Consider the following 22,229-nt stretch of genomic DNA (forward strand, 5'->3'; position numbering starts at 1 on the left):
GATACCCATCTTGAGTTTGAAAGCAGCTGATAGTAGACTTGACCTGATCATGAATTCTGTAAATGGGACAAAGATTGCAGCTCATCTTAAGAGGAGTTGTTTTTAAATAGGACACCATGCAATATTGTCACTGTGACATCAGAACATTTTACTGGGTCAGCTTGGGGATTGAACCTAAGACCTGCTGCATATAGAGCATCCTTCATCACTTGAATTATGACTCTTCTCCATGGGTACAAGTACACAAAGACATAATACGTACTTATTTGCTTATACCAATCACAGAACAGAGTATAGTCAGTGGCAAACAGATCCTACTGCTAACCCATGCTGATACAGAAAAGTTTAAGGGCATACCACACCAAAGGTAATATAAGAATAGGATAATTAAGAGTTGACTGACTCATCTGAACACTTGTAACTGAAATGGGTGAATGAGAATGACATAGAATAGATGTCTCCCATACCATAGATGTTTCCCAACTTCTGCCTACACAAGTCTTTTCTTCATCTATATTCCAAACATTGTAGCCAGGAGGTCATAACTGTGTGTTCATGTACAAATTTGCTTTGGGACATGGCTGAAATTGCTTTGCTGCAGCCTCAAGAAAGGGCATTTTTTAGATTTCTAAATGCAACAGAAGGTAAAAGGGTATTGTGCTGCTCCCAGTCTCAATAGGGCTTTTTAAATCTAAAAATTGGTGGAATTCTTAATACTCTATTGGATTGGATAATCTCCTAGCTCTCTATTAGCTCACTGTGCTTCCACATCCTGAATATGAAAGCGCCCTGCTCTAGCACAATTAGCAAAGACCTTGGGCAGCTTAGCAAAGTTATTTTTATCAGTAGAACCTTCTCTTTCCGCTTTGCAAGTCATTTACAATGAAATAAGATAGATGAGTTCTTGCTTATTCCGCCAGTTAATAGAGTGCTAGACATTAAACAAAGATGAACATCCTACAACGAAAACATATTCAAAACAGCCTATCCTACACAATCAGGATTGCTTGATCATATTTGGCGAAAAGCTTCTTTTTCTCCTGGTTCTTTTTTTTGGGGGGGTGGCTATGAGTAGTGTGAGCAGCACTTTCTCAGAGACAATACTGGAGAATGGTAAGACAATCTGACTGCTAAAAGAGAACAGGGGAGGGGGCTTTGTAAAGGCAGGAAACAGGAGGGGACAGGAGAATCATGCATTACATACACAGAGGCCAGATTACTCTTCCTTCTATACATGCAAAACCAATAAAGTATTTTCAGCATGATTTAGGCATTAGACTCCACAAGCTCAGGAACTAGTCAAAATAGGTGATTTATAATTATTAAAAGGCAGGGGATTGGCACTGCTAGTGGCATCAAAGACTTGAGTTAATGCTACAGAAACTGAATAGACTATCCTTGTGAATTATAAGTGGAAGGAAGCCATTATTCCACTTTCAGAAATACACACAGAGTGATCAGTAATAGTAATAATAAATTGTGTGTGTGTGTGTGTGTGTGTTTATATGAATGAGTTTAAATAGTAGTTACATTCTGACAAAGCTAGCCTGCTAGTCTATAGCAAAGGCTCAGAGTGGGAAATACTTAAAAACTACTCCCAATAGGGAAGAGTTTTAAGGAAGGGTGCAGAGACCTTCCCCATGTGCAGTTTGGCCCAACAGGGCATGAAATCTGGAGTCAATGTCTGCAGCTTAAAGGTGAACACTGAGAAGTGTGAGCTTCCCTAAGGACCTCCAGCGTCAATAAAAAATTTCAACCATTTTCCTTTTGCTTAAAAACACTCTTCTCTTGTATGCAAGCTGTCCATTTCATGCTGTCAGCTTGCTCCTGCCCTCTATCCTCACTCTTCCTCCTGAACTTCCATTACCAAGGTTGAATAAATAAAGCAGATTCCCACTTATAAGGGACAGTAATCAAGCCAAACTCTTGGCTGCTGGGGCAGGGGAGGAGAGGCACAAAGAACACACAACAAAGCCTATTTTTTGAGGGATGCTTAGAGAAGTAGTTGACTAGCACCTCAAATCCTTCCCCTGCCAGCACATTCTGTTGCCACGACTGTCATTTCCTCCACAGTTCTTTTGGCATCTAGCCTTGCAACTGAAAGAACAGTTGGCATGACTTAGTGGGCCAGGGGCCTCCAGTTGTTAAACCTTCTGCTCCACAGTCTCCAAATAGCAATATTATATTTGGCAGCTGGTTTTGATCCAAGTGCTTGGTTGAACAAGAGTACTAACAAATTTAAGACATCACACTACTATGCCTTAACAGGGATAAAGCTCCATTGAACTGAATGGGCAGGATTCACCTAATGAGCTCATTCGGTGGAAGCCTTGCACAAGGATTTCCGCTTGCACAGCGGGGCTTTCCCCCTCTCCTCTCCTGGTGCGACACCTGAAATTGGTTCATGGCAGGAGCACAGTGCATAGGTGGGAGGAGAGCTGGGATCACTCCATCGGACTGGAAGAGCCTGGTGCTGAATTCCACTCAATGGGTCTTGCTTATGAGCATTGCCCTGGAAGAATGTAAGTGGACCCCTGCCAGGTAAAACTAAATGCCTAACTCATCTAGCATCCTTTCTTTGTACAGTGGCCATCCAGATATGTCTTGGGAAGCCCACAATAATCTCTTTTCATACAACCATATCGAGTTGGAAGGGTCCACGAGGATCATCTAGTCCAACCCCCTGCAGTGCAGGAATCTTCTGCACAGTTTTAACAGTGTGGTGTAGAAGCATTTCCTTTTGTCAGTCCTATTCAGCTTCATTTCATACATCCAGGTTCTAGCATTATGAAGGAGCAAGTAAAACTGGTTACCTATCCACTTATTATCCAAGCATAATTTTATAAGCCTCTGTTATGTTTTCCCCTTACCTGCCTATCTTCTAAACCAGGGGTCAGCAAACTTTTTCAGCAGGGGGCCAGTCCACTGTCCCTCAGACCTTGTGGGGGGGCAGACTATATTTTGGGGGGGAAATGAACGAATTCCTATGCCCCACAAATAACCCAGAGATGCATTTTAAATAAAAGCACACATTCTACTCATGTGAAAACACTAGACAGGCCCCACAAATAACCCAGGGATGATTTTTAAATAAAAGGACACATTTTACTCATGTAAAACACACTGATTCCCGGACCGTCCGCGAGCTGGATTTAGAAGGCGATTAGGCCAGATCTGGACCCCGGGCCTTAATTTGCCTACCCATGTTCTAAATTAAACAGACCTAACACTGTAACATTCCCTAATTTGGAAGCTGGTCAGCTCTTTCTCATTTTGGTTGTATTTTCTGAACCTTTTCCGGTTCTCCAATATCTTTTTTGAAATGTGGCAACCAAATGTGTGCTCATACCATACATTTATATAATAGCATTTGATACTGGCACTTTTATTTAACTTACCTACTGCAGAAGCATTTCTTACTAGAACGGTAAGCATATTTTGATTAAGACCAAGAAAACCTGTTTACCAGGAGCTGATATTCCTTTACCATAAAATCAGTGGTCACCTAGGTGCCAAAGATCTTGCTTGATTATATAGCATGGACAAACATAAGCCAGGACTAAGAGGCATCAGTTCAAGAGGAGGCAGAAGTGTTCATACATATTTATACCTGAATACTTGCACAAGAAGAATGATATATTCACAGCATGATTACAACCGCCTTTCCATCAAGGGTGCAATCAAGGATGATGCTGAACATTTAAATAGGTAAGCTTTAACTGAAGAGGATTAGATCAGAAAATGGGTACCCAAGGCCTCATTTCATAATAATCCCACATCAATGAATGTTTTAAATAAATAAAATTGTATGCATATAACCTTTTCTCAATTTGTGCACTCCAGATGTACATACCTCTAGCATATGAGTAATCTGCAGCCATATGTGCATCAATTTCATTAATGCATAGTGGAGAACCATTTGCATCCTTAGAAAAGATGAGGGAACACAATACACACTGCAATAACCTCTGGACACGGCAGTCAGTAGCAAGTCACGTGAAAAATTGCTTGATGTGCTTTTTAATCTGCACTTGTTCTCCCTTTAGACAGGTTATCACAAAGACAGGAAACCCCTTAAACAAACAAGGGAAAACTGCCAACTACCAGCTTTTGGAGATGTAAGGACATTAAACAAGACACTAGTCAGAAGCTTATGCTTTACCCTGTAGGACCAGGAAAAAAATCACCTTAAATTCATGTTAAAACCCATTCCTGTTGCAGGCTGCTAATGATGCCCTATCTACACAGAAGAGAACAAGAGCGGGAGAGGGGTGGGGTGGGAATCATAAACCACCATCTGAAGCCTTTCCTTTAATTCAGTATAGAGTTCATAATAGATAAATGAGCTAGGGGTGGGGTGGGATACAATGAAAGAGGATGTCCTTTCCATGCAGCTCAGTAACTCGGCAGCAGCAGCCGCCATCATAATGATGAATGTGCTGTTTTCTTTTGGTACACTAGAAACAGTGAGAGCTCTGTGGAAATGCTGGCACACAGCTAGTGCAGGCCTTACAACACACACAAGCTGGCACCAAATATTTGCCACTCTCAAGTTGGCTGAGTACTACATTATAATGTGCTTGGTTAGCAAAATTTCTGGTTCAGGATGCTAATGAGTGGCACTTTCCTGGAATAGCATCTGTCACAGCAAACCTTCTTGAGCCACTAGCACAAGGGCCAACAGAGATTTACTGCAATGGCTAAGATCAGAGGAAGAGCTAAAGCAATTTCAGAAAAAATCATGCAATTGGGGCATCCTTGGCAGTTCTGTCTCGCTTGGGTTCAGTTGGGTTCTCTGCATTCAGCAACCTATTAGAATAGTGACTGTAGAGTTTCACAGCTTGTTCTAAATTAAAATGAGAGAAATGTCAACTTTGGATGACTGACATTTGTTGTATTCCCTTGGTTTTCTTCTCTAAGGGAACAGACTCCAATTATTTAAATAAGCTCTGGCTGCAGACACTTTATCCCTGGGGCTTAGTGCAGCTGCCCCAAGTACTGTTGTGTTCAGCTCCAGTGACGAACAGCATAGGTTTGACAGAGTAGTTTATAGCTTTCAGCAAAGCCCAATGGAAACAAGACTGAGAGATATTTTTTATGTCCCTTCTGCTTTGTTAAGCAAGTCACAGAGGGAAAATAATAGCTGGTCCTTACAAAGTTTCCGCATTGTTGCAACCTCTCATCTACTAAATACAAAGTGAAGTTCTCGGGAGCTTGTTCCACCATCAGGAGTACCGTCAAGTACTTTTCACGGTGCTGTTCTCATGCCCTGGAGCCCCATCAAATAGAGATTAGTCTTCCACTAGAGGAGGAGGAGTGAGGTGAAGTTGGAAGGTCTCATTCTGGAAGACACTATTCAGTGCAGAATCACCCTGGGAGATATGGAGGAGCCCATGTTTTTCTCCACCACGGTCCCGTGAGAGTTCAGTCAGAAGAGCCAACTACAAAACAAAAGAACACCACTTGGTATAGTGTAGGTAACAGAAATCATGTGAGGAACATATATTAGAGAGTGATGTGGGCAGTAAAAGCACTGACCTACTCAAAGGGGCAAACAATAACTTAGTACAAATAAAAAATAGCGAAAGTTGCTAATCAAAAACTACCAGGTCACAACCTCATCTACTGAGCCAGCATTGACCAAATCACAGAAAATGCTCCAGCTGAGTTATAAAAGTAGGGGAAACACTCTTTTCAAAAGTCAGCTGTGAAAGAAAGATGTGCTTTGAGGAAACTAGACTCTCTTTTGAATAATCAAAAGAAACACACACTTCCAGTGGGTATGATGAACTTACTTTACCCCTGAAGAGGATAATACCCTTTCTTCCCTCCCCAAGTATCATCCTTGTGGTATATGAGAACACACCTCCAAACTAGTTCAAGTTTTACTTCATTGAGACATAAAATTATATTACCCTTGATGTTCCTCGGTACAGACGACAAAGCTGGTCAAAAGCTTGAGCTTGCTGTGGATCCAAGATGGCCTCAGAATTGGTCTATGAAGAAGTATTACAATGTCACCAACACAAAACATGTACATCAACCAGGGCTTCTACACTGTAGTGTCTTATCAGACCTAACTGAGAAGTTCAATTACAGAAAGTTGGAGAAAACATGCTTCTAACTTTGATCTGGACCAAACAAATATAGTTAATTCAGGACACCTTGCCCTATATTTTGACCTAAACAAAGCCAGAGAATATCCCATTAAACTAAAAGATAAGCAAGTTACGATGAAAAATGATATTTTATGTCTGCAGTAGTAAATATATTCTAGTCAATTCTTGTAGTATTTCATTTTCATTAAACATTTTTTATTTCATGCTCAGAACAGGCAAGGGCAGGAACAGGAACTGTGCTTGCCTGATATACAAGTGACGCACAAAAACTGTTGCTCTAGGAAAATCTCAACTTGCTGCTTTTAGCTGTATATAGAGTGTGCGTGGACTGGAATGCAGCTGGCCAACCTCACTGGCCACTAGCCAAGAAACCTTCTGAGTCATATCAAGAGCTGGAATTATACAACATCTGGGTGTTAGATATGGAAAAATGGGTTGTGTTCCTCCTGGCCTTCCTGAATCTAGCAGCTTGCTAGACACCCTTGTTACGTAACTGGGTGGAACACATCCAAAAAACAACAGTTAAGAGGCTCCAATATGTCATATGTAGCAGTACCTAGTGTTTTATGCTTCCTATCTTTTATATCTCCTTCATGGATCACTGCTTTGTCGTGCCGAAGGGGCTTGAATAACTAGAGAAGCTATGAGCTATGCCGTGCAGGGCCACCCAAGACAGACAGGTCAAAGTGGAGAGTTTTGACTAAACGTGATCCACCTGGAGCAGGAACAGGCAAGCCACTCCAGTATCCCTGCCAAGAAAACTCCATGGACAAAAACAACAGGCATCTGGCAAATAGAAGGCAGTGAGAGGTTTTACTTTCTTGGGCTCCATGATCACTGCAGATGGTGACAGCAGTCACAAAATTAAAAGACACCTGCTCCTTGGGAGAAAAGTGATGGCAAACCTAGGCAGCATCTTAAAAAGCAGACATCACCTTGCCGACAAAGGTCTGTATAGTTAAAGCTATGGTTTTCCCAGTAGTGATGTATGGAAGTGAGAGCTGGACCATAAAGAAGGTTGATCGCCGAAGAATGGATGCTTTTGAATTATGGTGCTGGAGGAGACTCTTGAGAGTCCCATGGACTGAAAGAAGATCAAACCTACCCATTCTTGAGGAAATCAGATCTGAGTGCTCACTAGAAGGACAGATCCTGAAGCTGAGGCTCCAATACTTTGGCCACCTCATGAGAAGAGAAGACTCCCTGGAAAAGACCCTGATGTTGGGAAAGATGGAGGGCACAAGGAGAAGGGGACGACAGAGGACAAGATGGTTGGACAGTGTTCTCGAAGCTACTAACATGAGTTCGACCAAACTGTGGGAGGCAGTGGAAGACAGGAGTGTCTGGCGTGCTCTGGTCCATGGGGTCACGAAGAGTTGGAAACGACAAAACAACAAACAAAATCTTTTATATCTTCACAACATTCTTGTTGGGAAACTCATTATTATTCCTGCTTTGGAATTGGGGATGGAGACTGAGTGAATTACTACTGCTTCAACTAATCACTCTTTTCCAGCAGGTCCCAGGGCAGGTTACAACAATTTAAAATTCAGAAATAAAAAGTTAAAACAAAATACAATCACAGGAATAGGATGTGTCCTAAAAATACACATCTCAAGAAGTGTCAAAGCCTAGGGTAAAAATATGCATCTTCAGCATTTGCAGAAAGCTGGACACTGAAGGAATTCCACAACTTAGTGGCTTGGCCAATACCAGGGAACTCAATTGCCCAGGTTGAAGCAGGAAGAAAGAGTGTTGCATTTGATTAACATCATCAAGAGAAGATCCAATAACTTATCAAGATTGAAGGCATAGGCAAACTTGGCCCTCCCTCCAGATGTTTTGGGACTACAAATCCCATCATCCCTAGCTAACAGGACCAGTGGTCGGGGTGATGGGAGTTGTAGTCCCAAAACATTTGGAGGACTGAGTTTGCCTATGCCTGATCTTACAGAATAAAACATGGTACAGTGGTACCTCACAAGACGAAATAAATTCGTTCTGCGAGTTTTTTCGTCTTGCAAATTTTTCGTCTTGCGAAGCACGGATTCCCATTGGAATGCATTGAAAATCAATGCATTCAACAAACTTGCAAGACGTTTTCATCTTGCGAAGCAAGCCCATAGGGAAATTCGTCTTGCGAAGCAACTCAAAAAACGAAAAACTCTTTCGTCTTGCGAGTTTTTCGTCTTACGAGGCATTCGTCTTGCGAGGTACCACTGTATTGTTGAGCTACTGTCCTGTCCTGTGCATGCGCTTACTCAGAAGTGAATCCCACTGCTGAATGGAGTTTTCCTCCAGAAAAAGTGTGCACAGGGATTGCAACCTTAACGTGAAAATTATGTACAATTATAAAGGAAAAAGAACATTTAAAAATCAGGCTGCAATTTCAGAGTGACTGGGAGAAATTTACTGGTTTGGTGCAAAAGGCACTTCTATTTGCATAAGACAATCCCCAATTGCTGCTGATTCCCCCCCCCATCCTGCTGCAGCCGCCCCCCCCCCCCGTGCTCATCACATCCCACATTGTCTTGACCCTCAAGAACAGCTTTTAGGGGAGCACAAGTGGCTGAAGGGGGAGACCAAGAAAACCTCCATTGTGCAAGCGGAATAAGCCATTCTTTTCTGGATCCAACCCATCATTTAACAGAGCAAATCCAGTTAAGATTTAAATCCACAGATTATCAATATTATAATACTAACAAAATTATGATCAAGTATTGGGACTCAACTGTTCTATGTCTTATGTATTTTCTCCCCTCTCACTTCTCTTTTATTTCAGTTTAGTGTATTGTGAATATGAATAAGGACTTTCTTTTGAGCAATCTTGAAGGCTCTGCTTGATCTTTTTAAAATAGTTAAAATAAAGAATTCAACATAAAAAGAACTATCAAGGGCTTATTTGCTGACATTTACTTTCACAACTCTCCAGGTCCATTTTCCACAATTTTTTTTAAAATGGAGAGTGAATAAGAATTTGTACTACACATTAACTCTCCATGTGCCAGTAGCTTTCCAAATCACAGATACTAACAACTACAAATTTACTGCTGCTATGTGATCTATTGTCTCTCTTTAGAGGCCTGCAACAAACACACACACACAGAAGTGGAAGGTAATTTGTTCTTATCCAAAGACAAGAAAATGTAACATAACTATCTCCCCTTTGCTGTTTCTTACTTGTGTGTAACCATCAATCAGATTGTTCTTGGGGCTGACGAGCTGATATATTGCAGGCAATTTTCCTGTTGTCATGGAAACGAGCACTGCAGGGCATTTTCTTCCTTTTAACTAAACGAAAGCTTTTTATTCAATGCTGCTGGAAATCTCTTAGCCAATCTGACATCTGTGTCATTACACAGAGTATAAATGCCGAAACCTGCATGCATACATTAGGCTGCAGTTTTCACTTCAAACGCAAGGAGCCGGCTAAGCAGCTAACAACAGGTGATGCAGATATATTAGCTTGCACAGAATCGGGCTGAATTGGATTACATCCTATTTGCAAAAGTGACTTAACAGCCCTTTTTGTAAGTCATTCTAAAGAGGTTTTATTTGTTCGTTTGGAATCTCACAAATGTGACATGTAATCCTTGAAACAGAAGTTCCTGCCTCAATGTTTCTAGAGTCTAGATTCAAAGAATCTGTTAGAGATAAGAATTTCTAATCCTACAAGTATATGCAAATCTCAAAAGATGTGAACACTTCTTTGTGGCTCCCAGTACGTTTCTGAGCACAATTCAAAGTGTTGGTGCTGACCTTTAAAGCCCTAAACGGCCTCGGTCCAGTATACGTGAAGGAGCGTCTCCACCTCCATCGTTCTGCCCGGACACTGAGGTCCAGTGCCGAGGGCCTTCTGGCGGTTCCCTTGCTGCGAGAAGCCAAGTTACAGGGAACCAGGCAGAGGGCCTTCTGTGGAACGCCCTCCCACCAGATGTCAAAGAGAAAAATAACTACCAAACTTTTAGAAGACATCTAAAGGCAGCCCTGTTTAGGGAAGCTTTTAATGTTTAATAGGTTATTGTATTTTAGTGTTTTGTTGGAAGCCGCCCAGAGTGGCTGGCGGGACCCAGCCAGATGGGTGGGGTATAAATAATAAATTATTATTATTATTATTATTATTATTATTATTATTATTATTATTATTTGTATCTTGCAGTACACATCTAGTTTAGCAAGGCTAGTATTCCTTTCTGGACACACATTGTTTCTATTTGCCTTTTAAAGAAATACAATAAGCAGTAAGGCTAAAATTAGGATTACTTGCCTATGTTTTTACACGAACAGGTTTAAGTAACTAGAGCTAGATGTTACACTACACAATTCTAGTAGTGAGAACAAGAAATGGTCTACAGAGTCACATCAATCATCCTGAAGCCCAGAAGTCAATCATCCTGACAAGCAGCAGGTTCAAACTAGCTCACTAGTCTGTCAGGAAAACGTTTTCCCAGTCCAGCTACCAGCTTTTCTTAATAGCAAATGCCAGAGATCAAGCTGGGAATAGTAGCTGTTCCTTCATGTACCCATTTCCTGGTTATGTGAGAAACAGTGCAATCTTATGTATGCTCACTTGGAAATAAATCCCACTGGGTTCAATGGGACTTACTCCCAGATAACTATGCAGAGGATTACAGCCAATGTCTCATTTCAGCACCGGTATCTTCTCTCCCCTTTCATTCATTTTTGTTTTCTCAACCACACTGTGTAGAGTGAGCAGAGTGGCTGCAATGATTTTGTTTATTCACACACCATTAAGGAAGGGTTGCACACTGATGATTTTCTACATTGATTCCAAGATGTGAATAACATGCGCCCTATTATCACATGATGGGAACCTATGACTGACTGTACCTTTCATATATGAATGGAGTAGCAGCTCACATGCATGAGACTTTACAATCTTTAAGCATTCAACAGAATTTTCTGCACAGAGGTGACTTATGTTTCAGTCTTAAGCTGCAGGACTTATTGGCCAAATATGAAGTAGTTCTTACCTTTGTACAACAACTATACATCAGTGTAGGTGAGTAATGAACCAACAGCCACGTAAAATGTATTTCAGTCATATACATACCAAGACAGTCAAGCTTACATTCTAAAATATATATATCCAAGTGAACTCTTGCCTTCAGCAAAGGTGTATATACATACACAGTGATCTTCTTCAAGTCAAGATTGCAAAGGCAAACAAAAAATTATTTCAACCTAGAGTCATGTCAATTCCATAAAGATCAATGGCAGAGTTGAAAAAAAACCACAATGTTATTTGGCAAACTGCAGATAAATGGCAGACACAGTGACAGATGAAAGGCCTGGAATTTATACTCAAGGCAACATCTGTCATTGCATTGACAAACTTATACTTCGGTTTAATCTGGAAAACTCTCCAAAGGCTCCTTTAAAAAAGAAGGCACTTTCACATAAAGCCCAAGAAGATCTGGCTTAAATTAACAATCAAAGGCCCCAGAAAAGCACAGAGAACTAGCAAAGCTTCTCATGCCTTTATGTTTTTTCTGTCTCAGCCTCTGGTATATCCTCTTCAGAAAATGGCAGTTACCTTCAATTACTAGGATCAGTAACTAGGTTGAAATAAATGTTCTAACATGCACACAAAGCACAGATTAAGATGCCTAAGAAAAGAGACAGAAAGACCACTGCAATAAGTCACCATTGGTGGCCTCCAGTCACTCTAAGGGGAAGCTGCCTCACTATTAGCATGTACAATCAGTCCATAAAGACTAGGTAAGCATTATCCTCTTCTAGATAAGTGTGTTTAGAGGGAGGCTGCCTCCTGTACCCCCAACAGAGATTTATGCTGCTGGCTAAGTTGCCTTGGGCTGAAATGGTCTGTGCTGCCATCTGTCATTTCCGAAATTGTTCCTGCTGGCGGTTCCTGGCTGTGTGCAGCTCTTGCCCGGAGCAACCTGCTACAAACTCAGTCTGCTTTTCTATCTTTACTCTGCCCTTCCTCACTTGAGCTGGAGAGGAAGGGTGGGCAATGCTAGTACGCTTGCGCCTGTTACAAAGTCCAGTTATGGTTATTTCCAAGAACAAAAGCCACATCACATCCCAGCCAAGTGATCGGGAGAAAACTGCCCTAGGAATTAAGTCGGGGACAATCTCTTAGGAATGGAATGCGAGCTTTGGAAATACACTTAAAACGCCGAGTCCTTAAAGCCATTGAATGTTCATACACCCATTTCTTTAAACCACCCATTTCCTGGCATACCCTTTGTTTTTCAATATGGCTGCTGAAAAGGATGCTCACAGGAGAGAGGGAGGGAGAGATAAAGAACAGAGTGTGTTGGGTTGCTGTCAGTTCACATATAAATCTCAACACTACTTCAAAATTCAAGCTGACAGTCCATTTCGGAGGAGCAGAAATGGTACTAAGAAATATACTCCAGATGCTTGGTGGCATTTCCCAGCACTAATGCATTTTTGCTCAAAGCATTCTAAAGAAAATATAACACCCAAACTCGGAACTTTACAGGTAGTCCAAGAGTGCCCTCTATTTGACCATGAACAAACATACTTTAAGTATAAAAAGAAGCCCTGATGGATCAGACCAAAGACCTATCTAGTGCAGCATTTTGTTTCCATAGTGGCCTTTGGGAAGCCCATAATCCATAGAAAGGTATCTGATAGAATGACAACAGAAGGAAAATATAGCAGGATTATACATAGAATTCACTAAGCCCAAACAACGAAGGGTTCGAATTACTGTACTATGTTGTAGGGGACCTACTACAGCAAATAGTATTATCTTAGACTGCTGAAGGACTTTCAAGTGTCCACCATGTTCTTCAGTTTCTAACAGTTGAAGTGCATTAATTTTAAAGCTGGCAGCTTAAGATGCATGCTACAAACAAATAGCTCATCGGAAGGAAGTTATTTGACCATTAGAGTGTTATTTGAATTACTTGTACTTCAATGCAAATGGAGTAAAGCAATGAAGTCACTAGAAGAATCATTGGTCTGGACACTTAATTCAATGCAAATCTGTTCTCTGTTCAAGTTGTTGTGGAAACAGAGTGCCGTCAAATCCCGAGGCCATGAGATCTTGTTGGATAGATACATCAGGCATTCCTTACAATAGCTACAAACATCGACTCCCACTGCAACCATCCTCTGGCTGCATTGTATATTAGTCCTCTCTCATCCAATTCAAGCGTATAACATTTATACTCTAAAATCAGGATTTTCTACTACTTTGCTTTAGCAGCTGGATTACTTAAAGCTTCTGAATTATCATTAAGCAGCTTGCAAACTGAACATGAGTCAGCATTGTGATAAAAAAAAGCCAAATGCAAGTTTGGGAGGCATTTAGTAGAAGCACTGTATCTAAAAAGCATTTTCTACATTTTAATTTTTCAATAAGGATGTTGTGCTCTTTCACACACAAATAATCCGTGATGAAAACTGCACTACGGGAAGGATTTCTCTCCACTTGGAGTAATTCAGACATGAGTATGCACAGAATCCACTTTAACTTGACCCACATATAGAATCACAGAGTTGAAAGGAGCTCGAGGGTCATCTAGTCCAACCCCTGCAATGCAGGAATCTCAAGTAAATCATACATGACAGATGGCTATTCAACATCTGCTTAAATCCCTCCAAGAAGGATGGTCTACCACCTCTTGATCACCCCTGGAGGAATGTTACACAAAAAAGCAGGACTGTCAGAAGCCATGCTGTCTCCAGAGCTTCAAAATCAATTCCACAGCCTCATCTCAGACACTGATTCTTGGCCACAGGAGCAAGAACAGCAGTTGCAGACCTCAAAACACACCAAAGTGGCAGTTGAGGGTTCAGTGCACATAATGATTCCTGCTGCTCCCCAGTATTTATTTTCATGTCTGCCTACAATTTGAACGAATGCCTTGTCTACTACATGGAAGACTTTTAGGTTGCTAGCACGTGTGGAAAGCACTCATACAGCACATGGCAAGAAGCCATCATTTGCCTTTCATTGTTCCATAAATAAATGCATGTCCCATTTTTAAAAAAACCTTCAATTCAAACACGGCAGGAACTTATCAAGCCACACCAAAAGCTTCTTGAATGACGGAAGTGTAGACAAAAGAAGCTTCATTTTACTGAGGTGCTCCTAAACTCAGGTATAACTTCAGCCTTCTAGGAAAGGTTCACTTCTGCAAATCTTACCTGTGCCAGAGATACAGGAGTTCCCTTCTTCATTTCTAAGCAAGCACCGCTTAGTTTTCCTCCTTTGTTACTTGCATTGCATTTAAAACAAGTCCATCTCATCTGACCGTCTGTTTCAGTGCCACACTCTTTACTCAGGAGGCAGAGAGAGTGGTACAAGTGGCCACAGCTGTTACAAAAAAAAAAGAAAGAAATTTAATTGCACGCATATATTAACTAGATGCTCTGCACACCAGAGCACATTTGTTTTGTAAAATTAATTTTAAATAGGTTCCAGTAAACCAAATGTCACACTACTGTCAAGAGAAACAAACGTATTTTAAAAGACATTAATCCTGCAATCCAAAACACAGAGTAGGAAGACCCTTTTTAATATACAGTGGTACCTCGCAAGACGAATGCCTCGGAAGACGAAAAACTCGCTAGACGAAAGAGTTTTTCGTTTTTTGAGTTGCTTTGCAAGATGATTTTCCCTATGGGCTTGCTTCGCAAGACAAAAACGTCTTGTGAGTTTGTTTCCTTTTTTCTTAAAGCCGCTTGAAGAGGTGCAGTTGCGACGGACCGTGCTTCGCAAGACGAAAAACCGCGCAAGACAAAAAGACTCGTGGAACGAATTAATTTCGTCTTGCGAGGCACCACTGTAGTGGAGTAAGCATACTTTTGTCCATTTATTCTCTGTCACAAACATTTTCTGGATCTCTATTTGCCAAATGACCACCTAACGATTAAAGAGAAATTAGTCTCAGTCATCTATAAAAACCCTTCAGAAATACTTGTTTCTGTTGGCTAAAAGTCTCATAAGTTTTACATTCGGGGGGATTTTAAATTCTTGAGATTAGAATTCTGGAAGCTTAATCAATGTTTTAAATTTTCTATATTGCATGTTTTATTGTTGTAAGCCGCTTTAAGATCAGCATGATGAAAAGTGGGATATAAAATTTAAAAATAAATAAAAAATACAAACCCTGAAGGCATACAGAGCCCATTAAATCAGGCCCCCTCACAGTGCAGCAAGACAACAACCACCTCTATGTATCTTAACTATATGAAACTTCAGGACCTCTTGTTGCTAGCACCTCTTATTGCCTTTTCTCAACAGTTACCTGAAGACTATGATTTGGTCAGCAGTCTCTTGTCTTCTCTTGTACTGCTGTAGACAAATACAACAGTAATCTTGCTTGGGGTTCAGCCCTCTAGTCACAGATGCTTTCAAATTACGTAAGGACCAGTGGAGGTCATGGTTGAGTAGGTTGGTTGTAGTCTCCAAGAGAGTCTGATCAAGCACAAGGACAATACGAGAAAGACATCACTTAACCTGTTAGCCATGCTCCATAAATTCTGCATGTGGCAAAACATCTCATAGAGATTAAATGAGGGGAGAAACAACACTTTTAGGTATCTTAATGACAGATCCTGCTATTTTATACATAATATATGCTGTCAAATGTCACTGTGTGGCCATTTTATAACAGGTCAGTCTATAGTACTGTAATTGGAGCTTATCCAATAGAATGGTGTCTTCCTAGCTCACACATTTTGAGCCTTCGGGCTAAACCAATTTCGTATCTGTGTAAAGTGGAGAGAAAAACAAGCTATTCTTATGCTAATGAGAAGGTGTTTTGGATTACAACAGAGCTCAAGCTTAAATTGGACCCATCAAAGTGATACTCTAAAACAAACACACATAATGTTTAAATGATATAACACCACCACCAGCCACTTACAATATGTCTGCATCATGTGCAACACCCCATTGTACTGAATGGGCTCCAATTGTAGAACTTTGTGTGGTTAGGGCTATCATATTGAGGATACAAATGTTTATCTGTCAAACTTGCATGCTACCCTTCCCCATAGAAGTTCAGGCGGCGTGCATGGGATTATCCACGTTTATCCTTGCAACCACATCCGCCAGGTGCATAGATGACACTCCCTGGTACCCAAACCATGGTTTGGCAACCAGGTCCAACCAGGCATGCTGTTCCCCACCTCCTCCCCCCTCCTCTCATTCAGGCTTCTCTCCATCACCCCTCCACCTCCATCTCAATCTTTTTAACTTTTGGAGACAGCTTGTTTCATCTATGTGAATGGGGTACAGCTGACTTACAACACTGAACTGTAACACGCCATGTAGGATTCCTTTGAGGACAGCCATGCGCTCTAAATGTGTGGGGTATGGGTATGACCTAGTTAACGCTTACACTCACCATACAATCATAAAATTGTGAAAGGGACCCCAAGGGTCATGTAATCCAACCCATGCAATGCAGCTTTTTGAAGATGACTGCCCCATCCCATGCAAAACTAGAATATGTTTGTGTGATAGTTATTTGTTTCATACATTCCTGTGATTTATGTATAGTGCTACTGGGGTTGGCTCACACGCAGACACACCTATCCTACACAGAAGTGTGTATGCACAACAACAGCACTGGGGGGTGGCACCCCCCACTCAGTCTCCTAGCCAGCAACTTTCTCAGACTTCCAGCTTAGTACCAGCGTCACTGGAAGAAAGCAATATGGAGGCACCCTAAGCAAATTCCTAATTAAATGCCAGAGCAATGCAAGAGTTGAATATGGCAGAGAAGACTCCCAGCTACAGAACTTTAAATGGTACTGAAGTATGCCTTCCGATGGCTCATGAAAGCAAATTCCCAGCGAGGAAATTAAATAAATTCCTCACACCTCCTCATGCCCAGAGGGGCTGCGTCTGCTGATGAGTTAGTGCCATTTCTCTCTGTGCCTCTTCCCCTTCTTCAGAGCAAGCTACAAAGGTGGTTTTGTGCATCATACCTGGAAATCACAATTAAGAACTGTCTTGCTACTTTGAGAATGAGAGGAGAAGCCTAAAGCTCCCAAGGGAAAACATGACTGCAAGGGAAGTGAGGAGTGAGCTTTTCTTCGTTCTATTCTGGGCTCAAAAATGGCTACAAGACTCTCCTATTGAGAATACATCCAGGGATCAAAAGGCTAAGGTATAAATAGCAACTACCAGTAAACAATCTATTCATCTGAAAAAGAAAAAAAAGCAAGTTTCCATACTATCACGGTCATAGAGGGAAGATGGTTTCTGACCAAAGAAATGGGCTCAAAAAGCTAGAAGGATATGCTTAGATTTGCTCTAAGTGTGGTAAAACAGAACAGAATTTCTCATGTGATGGCACAAGCAGGGGCCTTCAGTAAGTGGGGATCTGATCTTTTATAACTGCCATTTTAATTATTGTATATTGAATTTGGTTGGATTTCATATTGTTAGCTGCCTTGAGCACCCTTCAGGGAGGAAGGACTAGGTATGAATTTAATAAACAATAAACACAAATAAACTGCATTAGATAAAATTTCAAAATGCAGCTCCCCACTTAGTTGGGGAAATTGAACGATGAGCTCATCAAAGCAGGGGAAATTAGTGGCAAAATTCTGGTGAGAGAAATATTCAAAGGTAACTCCTCAGCCCAAGGTGGCAAGATGTACTCCTCACTGCTACCACCACCTCACCTGGAAGGAAAGCAAGCGACAGAAGCACACCTGTGCTGTGAACCTGCTCCTTCAGAGAGCATGATCATGTCCAGAAGAAACAATCCTACCATCCCCAAGTCAGCTGTTTAGCAAGAACGGTACATTTGTTGCACTGCACATTGTCTACAGAGGCCTTAAGGTAAATAAAAAGCAAACATGAAGTGAGGGATAGACCTCTGCTTGAGATCCTAGGCAGCTTCTACCAGTCAGCAGACAGTGCCGAGTTAGATAGACCAGTAGTCTAAGTTAGTATAAAGGAAGCTTCATAGGGTATCTGATAACCTACAGGTACTGTCATGTCCAAGACAACAAAAACTTGCTTGTTAACACATGCTTTCATCATACCTGGAGGAAGATTAATTTAATAGGCAATTAACTGTTCGGTTAATTAACACAAAGGGGATAATGTGGATAACGCCACTCAATTTCTCTTCCATTAGACAAAAAGCCCGTCAATTTTTAGGCAAGATCGCTTTACCTTAGTAGGAAGAAAAAGCCCATTTTACTTACTTGTTCATAATTAAAGCTGTCTAGCATGCCCAGAACAAGACCCTGAATTTCTCCCAGTTTTCCTCTTCCATAGACTGGATCCTATAAAAAGTATTGCAAGCCGATGTTAATCAACTTCAGTGAAAACAAACTGAAAAACTACTACACACACCAATGCCAGGAGGGGAGGGGCAGATAAGGGGAAATGTTTGGTTAATAGCTATTGACTTCTCTGGCTGCGATAAAAACATACAACCTCTTATCTAATCAAACTGCTAGTGCATGAGAAACAGAGAGATCTATATCTTCTAAATATAGTCAAGTGTTTGTTCACATAAATATTTCTCTGTGACTGAAGTAACAGCACATAACTCAGATAACCCCAAATTCACTCAGGGCAGATTCAGAAGACTATGGGGAGGGTGGTGGAGGCCCCCACATTCTGGATATGCAGTAAGCTTACCTGCCAAAGGTTCTCTTAGTTCGTTGATTCCAAGGTTGCTTCCCAACAATGCTCCCTAAAAGACCTTGTCCTAGAGATGAATCTGTTTTGCCCAAAAGGGTTTTCCTATCCTTCCAAGCGACTGAAAGGAATGCAGTGAAGAGAATGGAATTTCCCTGCTGAACTCCTTGATTCAATAAGAATTCTTTTCTAAACAATTTTTGGTTTGGTCATGCATGAGATCTAATTAAAGCATGATGACATATTGCCTCAGGAGAGAAAGGTCAACAGGATTTTCATTATTTACAGTTTTATAGTAATCTTGTCTCATACTTTTTATAGCTTTCCATTTTTTAAATCTGCAGCTCTTGCAGGAAAAAACTCACACCCAAATATGTTATTGAAATATGTTCTAAAAGCTTAAAGCAATGCAGCAAGATTACAGTTTTAGCACATGGGAGCTGAACTCAGTTTTAAATTTAAAGTCAACACTTTGGCTTTTTAATGTAGCAGGAAAAGGCAGTGTAAGAACCAGTGGATGAACCAGTGGATGAAAATAAAATATGCAGAAATAAAATGCTTTATTCAACAGTAAGGACGAAGGTCCGTATAGTAAAAGCCATGGTTTTCCCAGTAGTGATGTATGGAAGTGAGAGCTGGACCATAAAGAAGGCTGATCGCCGAAGAATTGATGCTTTTGAGTTATGGTGCTGGAGGAGACTCTTGAGAGTCCCATGGACTGCAAGAAGATCAAACCTCTCCATTCTTAAGGAAATCAGCCCTGAGTGCTCACTGGAAGGACAGATCCTGAAGCTGAGGCTCCAATACTTTGGCCACCTCATGAGAAGAGAAGACTCCCTGGAAAAGACCCTGATGTTGGGAAAGATGGAGGGCACAAGGAGAAGGGGACGACAGAGGACAAGATGGTTGGACAGTGTTCTCGAAGCTACTAACATGAGTTCGACCAAACTGTGGGAGGCAGTGGAAGACAGGAGTGTCTGGCGTGCTCTGGTCCATGGGGTCACGAAGAGTTGGAAACGACAAAACAACAAACAAAATCTTTTATATCTTCACAACATTCTTGTTGGGAAACTCATTATTATTCCTGCTTTGGAATTGGGGATGGAGACTGAGTGAATTACTACTGCTTCAACTAATCACTCTTTTCCAGCAGGTCCCAGGGCAGGTTACAACAATTTAAAATTCAGAAATAAAAAGTTAAAACAAAATACAGTCGCAGGAATAGGATGTGTCCTAAAAATACACATCTCAAGAAGTGTCAAAGCCTAGGGTAAAAACATGAGTCTGACCAAACTGCGGGAGGCAGTGGAAGACAGGAGTGCCTGGCGTGCTCTGGTCCATGGGGTCACGAAGAGTCGGACACGACTAAACGACTAAACAACAACAACAAGGACGATTACTGAGACGTGGATGGCACTGTGGGTTAAACCACAGAGCCTAGGACTTGCTGATCAGAAGGTCGGCGGTTCAAATCCCCGCGACGGGGTGAGCTCCCATTCCTCGGTCCCTGCTCCTGCCAACCTAGCAGTTCCAAAGCACATCAAAGTGCAAGTTGATAAATAGGTACTGCTCTGGCGGGAAGGTAAACGCGTTTCCGTGTGCTGCTCTGGTTCGCCAGAAGCAGCTTAGTCATGCTGGCCACATGACCCGGAAGCTGTACACCAGCTCCCTCAGCCCACAAAGCGAGATGAGCGCCGCAACCCCAGAGTCGGCCACGACTGGACCTAATGGTCAGGGGTCCCTTTACCTTTAAGGACGATTACAGACCATTTAAGGAGAGTTACCTTTGGTGGACAGGGATAGATATACTCTACAATACAAATTTTATGGAGAAACATTAGTTTTGCACAGTACGAGACTAAGTTGACTGGACTAATCTAGAAGACTCAACTATATGTCAGCAGTGCCTTATAATTAATGACCTAAAGGAGCTTATGCTACTACCTGTAGAGATTAGAGAGGAGTGATAAAAAAATCAAAGGATTAGATGGCATATTCAGGATTCTTCCAAGTGCTGTACATGACAATTCAGAATACCTGAAAGCCACATAGATTTGTCCCTGTACTCTAGGGACTTGGGGACTAGCTGGATCAGCAACAGTGGCTTAGTCCCAAACATCAACTGTTGTTTTAAAACACTTTCCCTCCTTTTCTCTTGCTAGCCTAGCTTCCCACACCTACAATATGATGCTAGATTGCTAAGCCATGTGCAGTCAAAGCTGCTTTTTGGACAGGCTCTGAGCCGGGGCGTAGCTAAAAGAAACATAAATAATTATGAGCTACAAACGAGGCTACAAAATCCCCATACACGCCTGTTTGGTTGGGAAGCCTCTACATTAGGTTGTTAAGTTTCCTGTTTAACAAATGCACTCAAGTTATAATTTTTACTAGGTCAACCTAAACCTTCCCCCTGATCTGCAAGGAAGCAGTGGCGCATACCAATGATCCATTCACACAAAGGGAGCGGAGTCTTGTGGGGTCACATTCTGTTTTCAGTAAGTACTTTTCATTTTAGCATGCATAATTTAAAAGCGGCAGCATAGAAAGTGCATCATGCTGAGGCACCATATAAATTATGGAGAGTAACTGGGAAGTCTGGGCCCTTAGCACAGCATGTACGTGATCCATGACATATAGCAAGCTATTTTTATCTGTTAAGCGAGCCAGCTCCTCTTTTCTGAGGCACTCAATTCAAGAGTGTGCACATGTCAAGGGACGCCAAGCGCTAGTTAGAAAGGAAACCGAGGAGGACAGAGGAGCAAAGAGATGGCAGTGAAGAATGTGACATGTATGGATTGCTCCAGACATTAATCCCAGCTGACAAAATGATAACACCCCAGATGTCTTTTTAACAAGCTACAGGAGAGGTGGGGAACCTTAACACCCATAATAGCATGGAACCAGGTTACCTGAAAGACCCACTTCTTCCAAGGTACTTACCCAGACACTGAGACCCTTTTCTAGATCAAGTGAATTGCTACTGGTGGCTAATTGAGAAATGGCCTTTTTCATGGTGACACCTTAGTTAAGGAATGCTGCCCCCCCCCCCGATGCTTGCCTATCACGTTCTTTACTCTTTTCATTACCAGGTGAAGACATTATTTTTAGATTCCACTGAATTTTATATTCTGCTTCTAGTGTTGTTGTTGTTTATCTTGTTATACTGTTTTACTTGCTGCTGCTGAAGTTTTTTAATTTATTTTTATTTATTGATCGATACGATAATCTTTGTTGTCATTGTCCCATACAGAACAACGAAATTGAAAAAATCTACATCAGACATTCAAAAACCAACAAGCCTGCTCTCCCAGCTATCCCAGCCTGGTTAACCCCCTAAAAACTCTGATACCCCATAATTAAATACAATAGACTCCCTTAGAGACTACCTTACACTGTGTTTAAAACCAAAATTGCATTTGAATAGAAACTGCTTCTCAGGTGGCTAGTCCTAGTCTTTATAACCCTGTACCTTC

At 41.5% G+C, this 22,229-nt stretch overlaps 1 protein-coding gene across 8 annotated transcripts in view; it reads right to left on the reverse strand.

Annotated features, from left to right (window-relative positions):
- Window positions 1–124: 124 nt before the first annotated feature.
- Window positions 125–22,229, reverse strand: part of VPS8 (VPS8 subunit of CORVET complex) — a 94,259-nt gene continuing 72,154 nt past the window's right edge. For 4 of the 8 annotated variants that reach the window (XM_083616227.1, XM_083616225.1, XM_083616228.1 and 1 more), the window contains 6 exons: window positions 18,315–18,395; window positions 15,392–15,561; window positions 14,289–14,457; window positions 9,300–9,410; window positions 5,916–5,996; window positions 125–5,441 (listed from right to left, as the gene is read on the reverse strand). In XM_083616227.1, coding sequence (XP_083472353.1) covers window positions 5,292–5,441; window positions 5,916–5,996; window positions 9,300–9,410; window positions 14,289–14,457; window positions 15,392–15,561; window positions 18,315–18,395 — 762 coding nt within the window. In that variant the 3' untranslated portion in view covers window positions 125–5,291. The remainder of the gene's footprint in view (window positions 5,442–5,915; window positions 5,997–9,299; window positions 9,411–14,288; window positions 14,458–15,391; window positions 15,562–18,314; window positions 18,396–22,229) is intronic. The other 4 variants (XM_083616229.1, XM_083616231.1, XM_083616232.1 and 1 more) reach the window with 1 other exon arrangement.

The sequence above is a fragment of the Podarcis filfolensis genome (assembly GCF_964270895.1).
Source record: "Podarcis filfolensis genome assembly, chromosome: 5".
Classification (NCBI taxonomy): Eukaryota; Metazoa; Chordata; class Lepidosauria; order Squamata; family Lacertidae; genus Podarcis; species Podarcis filfolensis.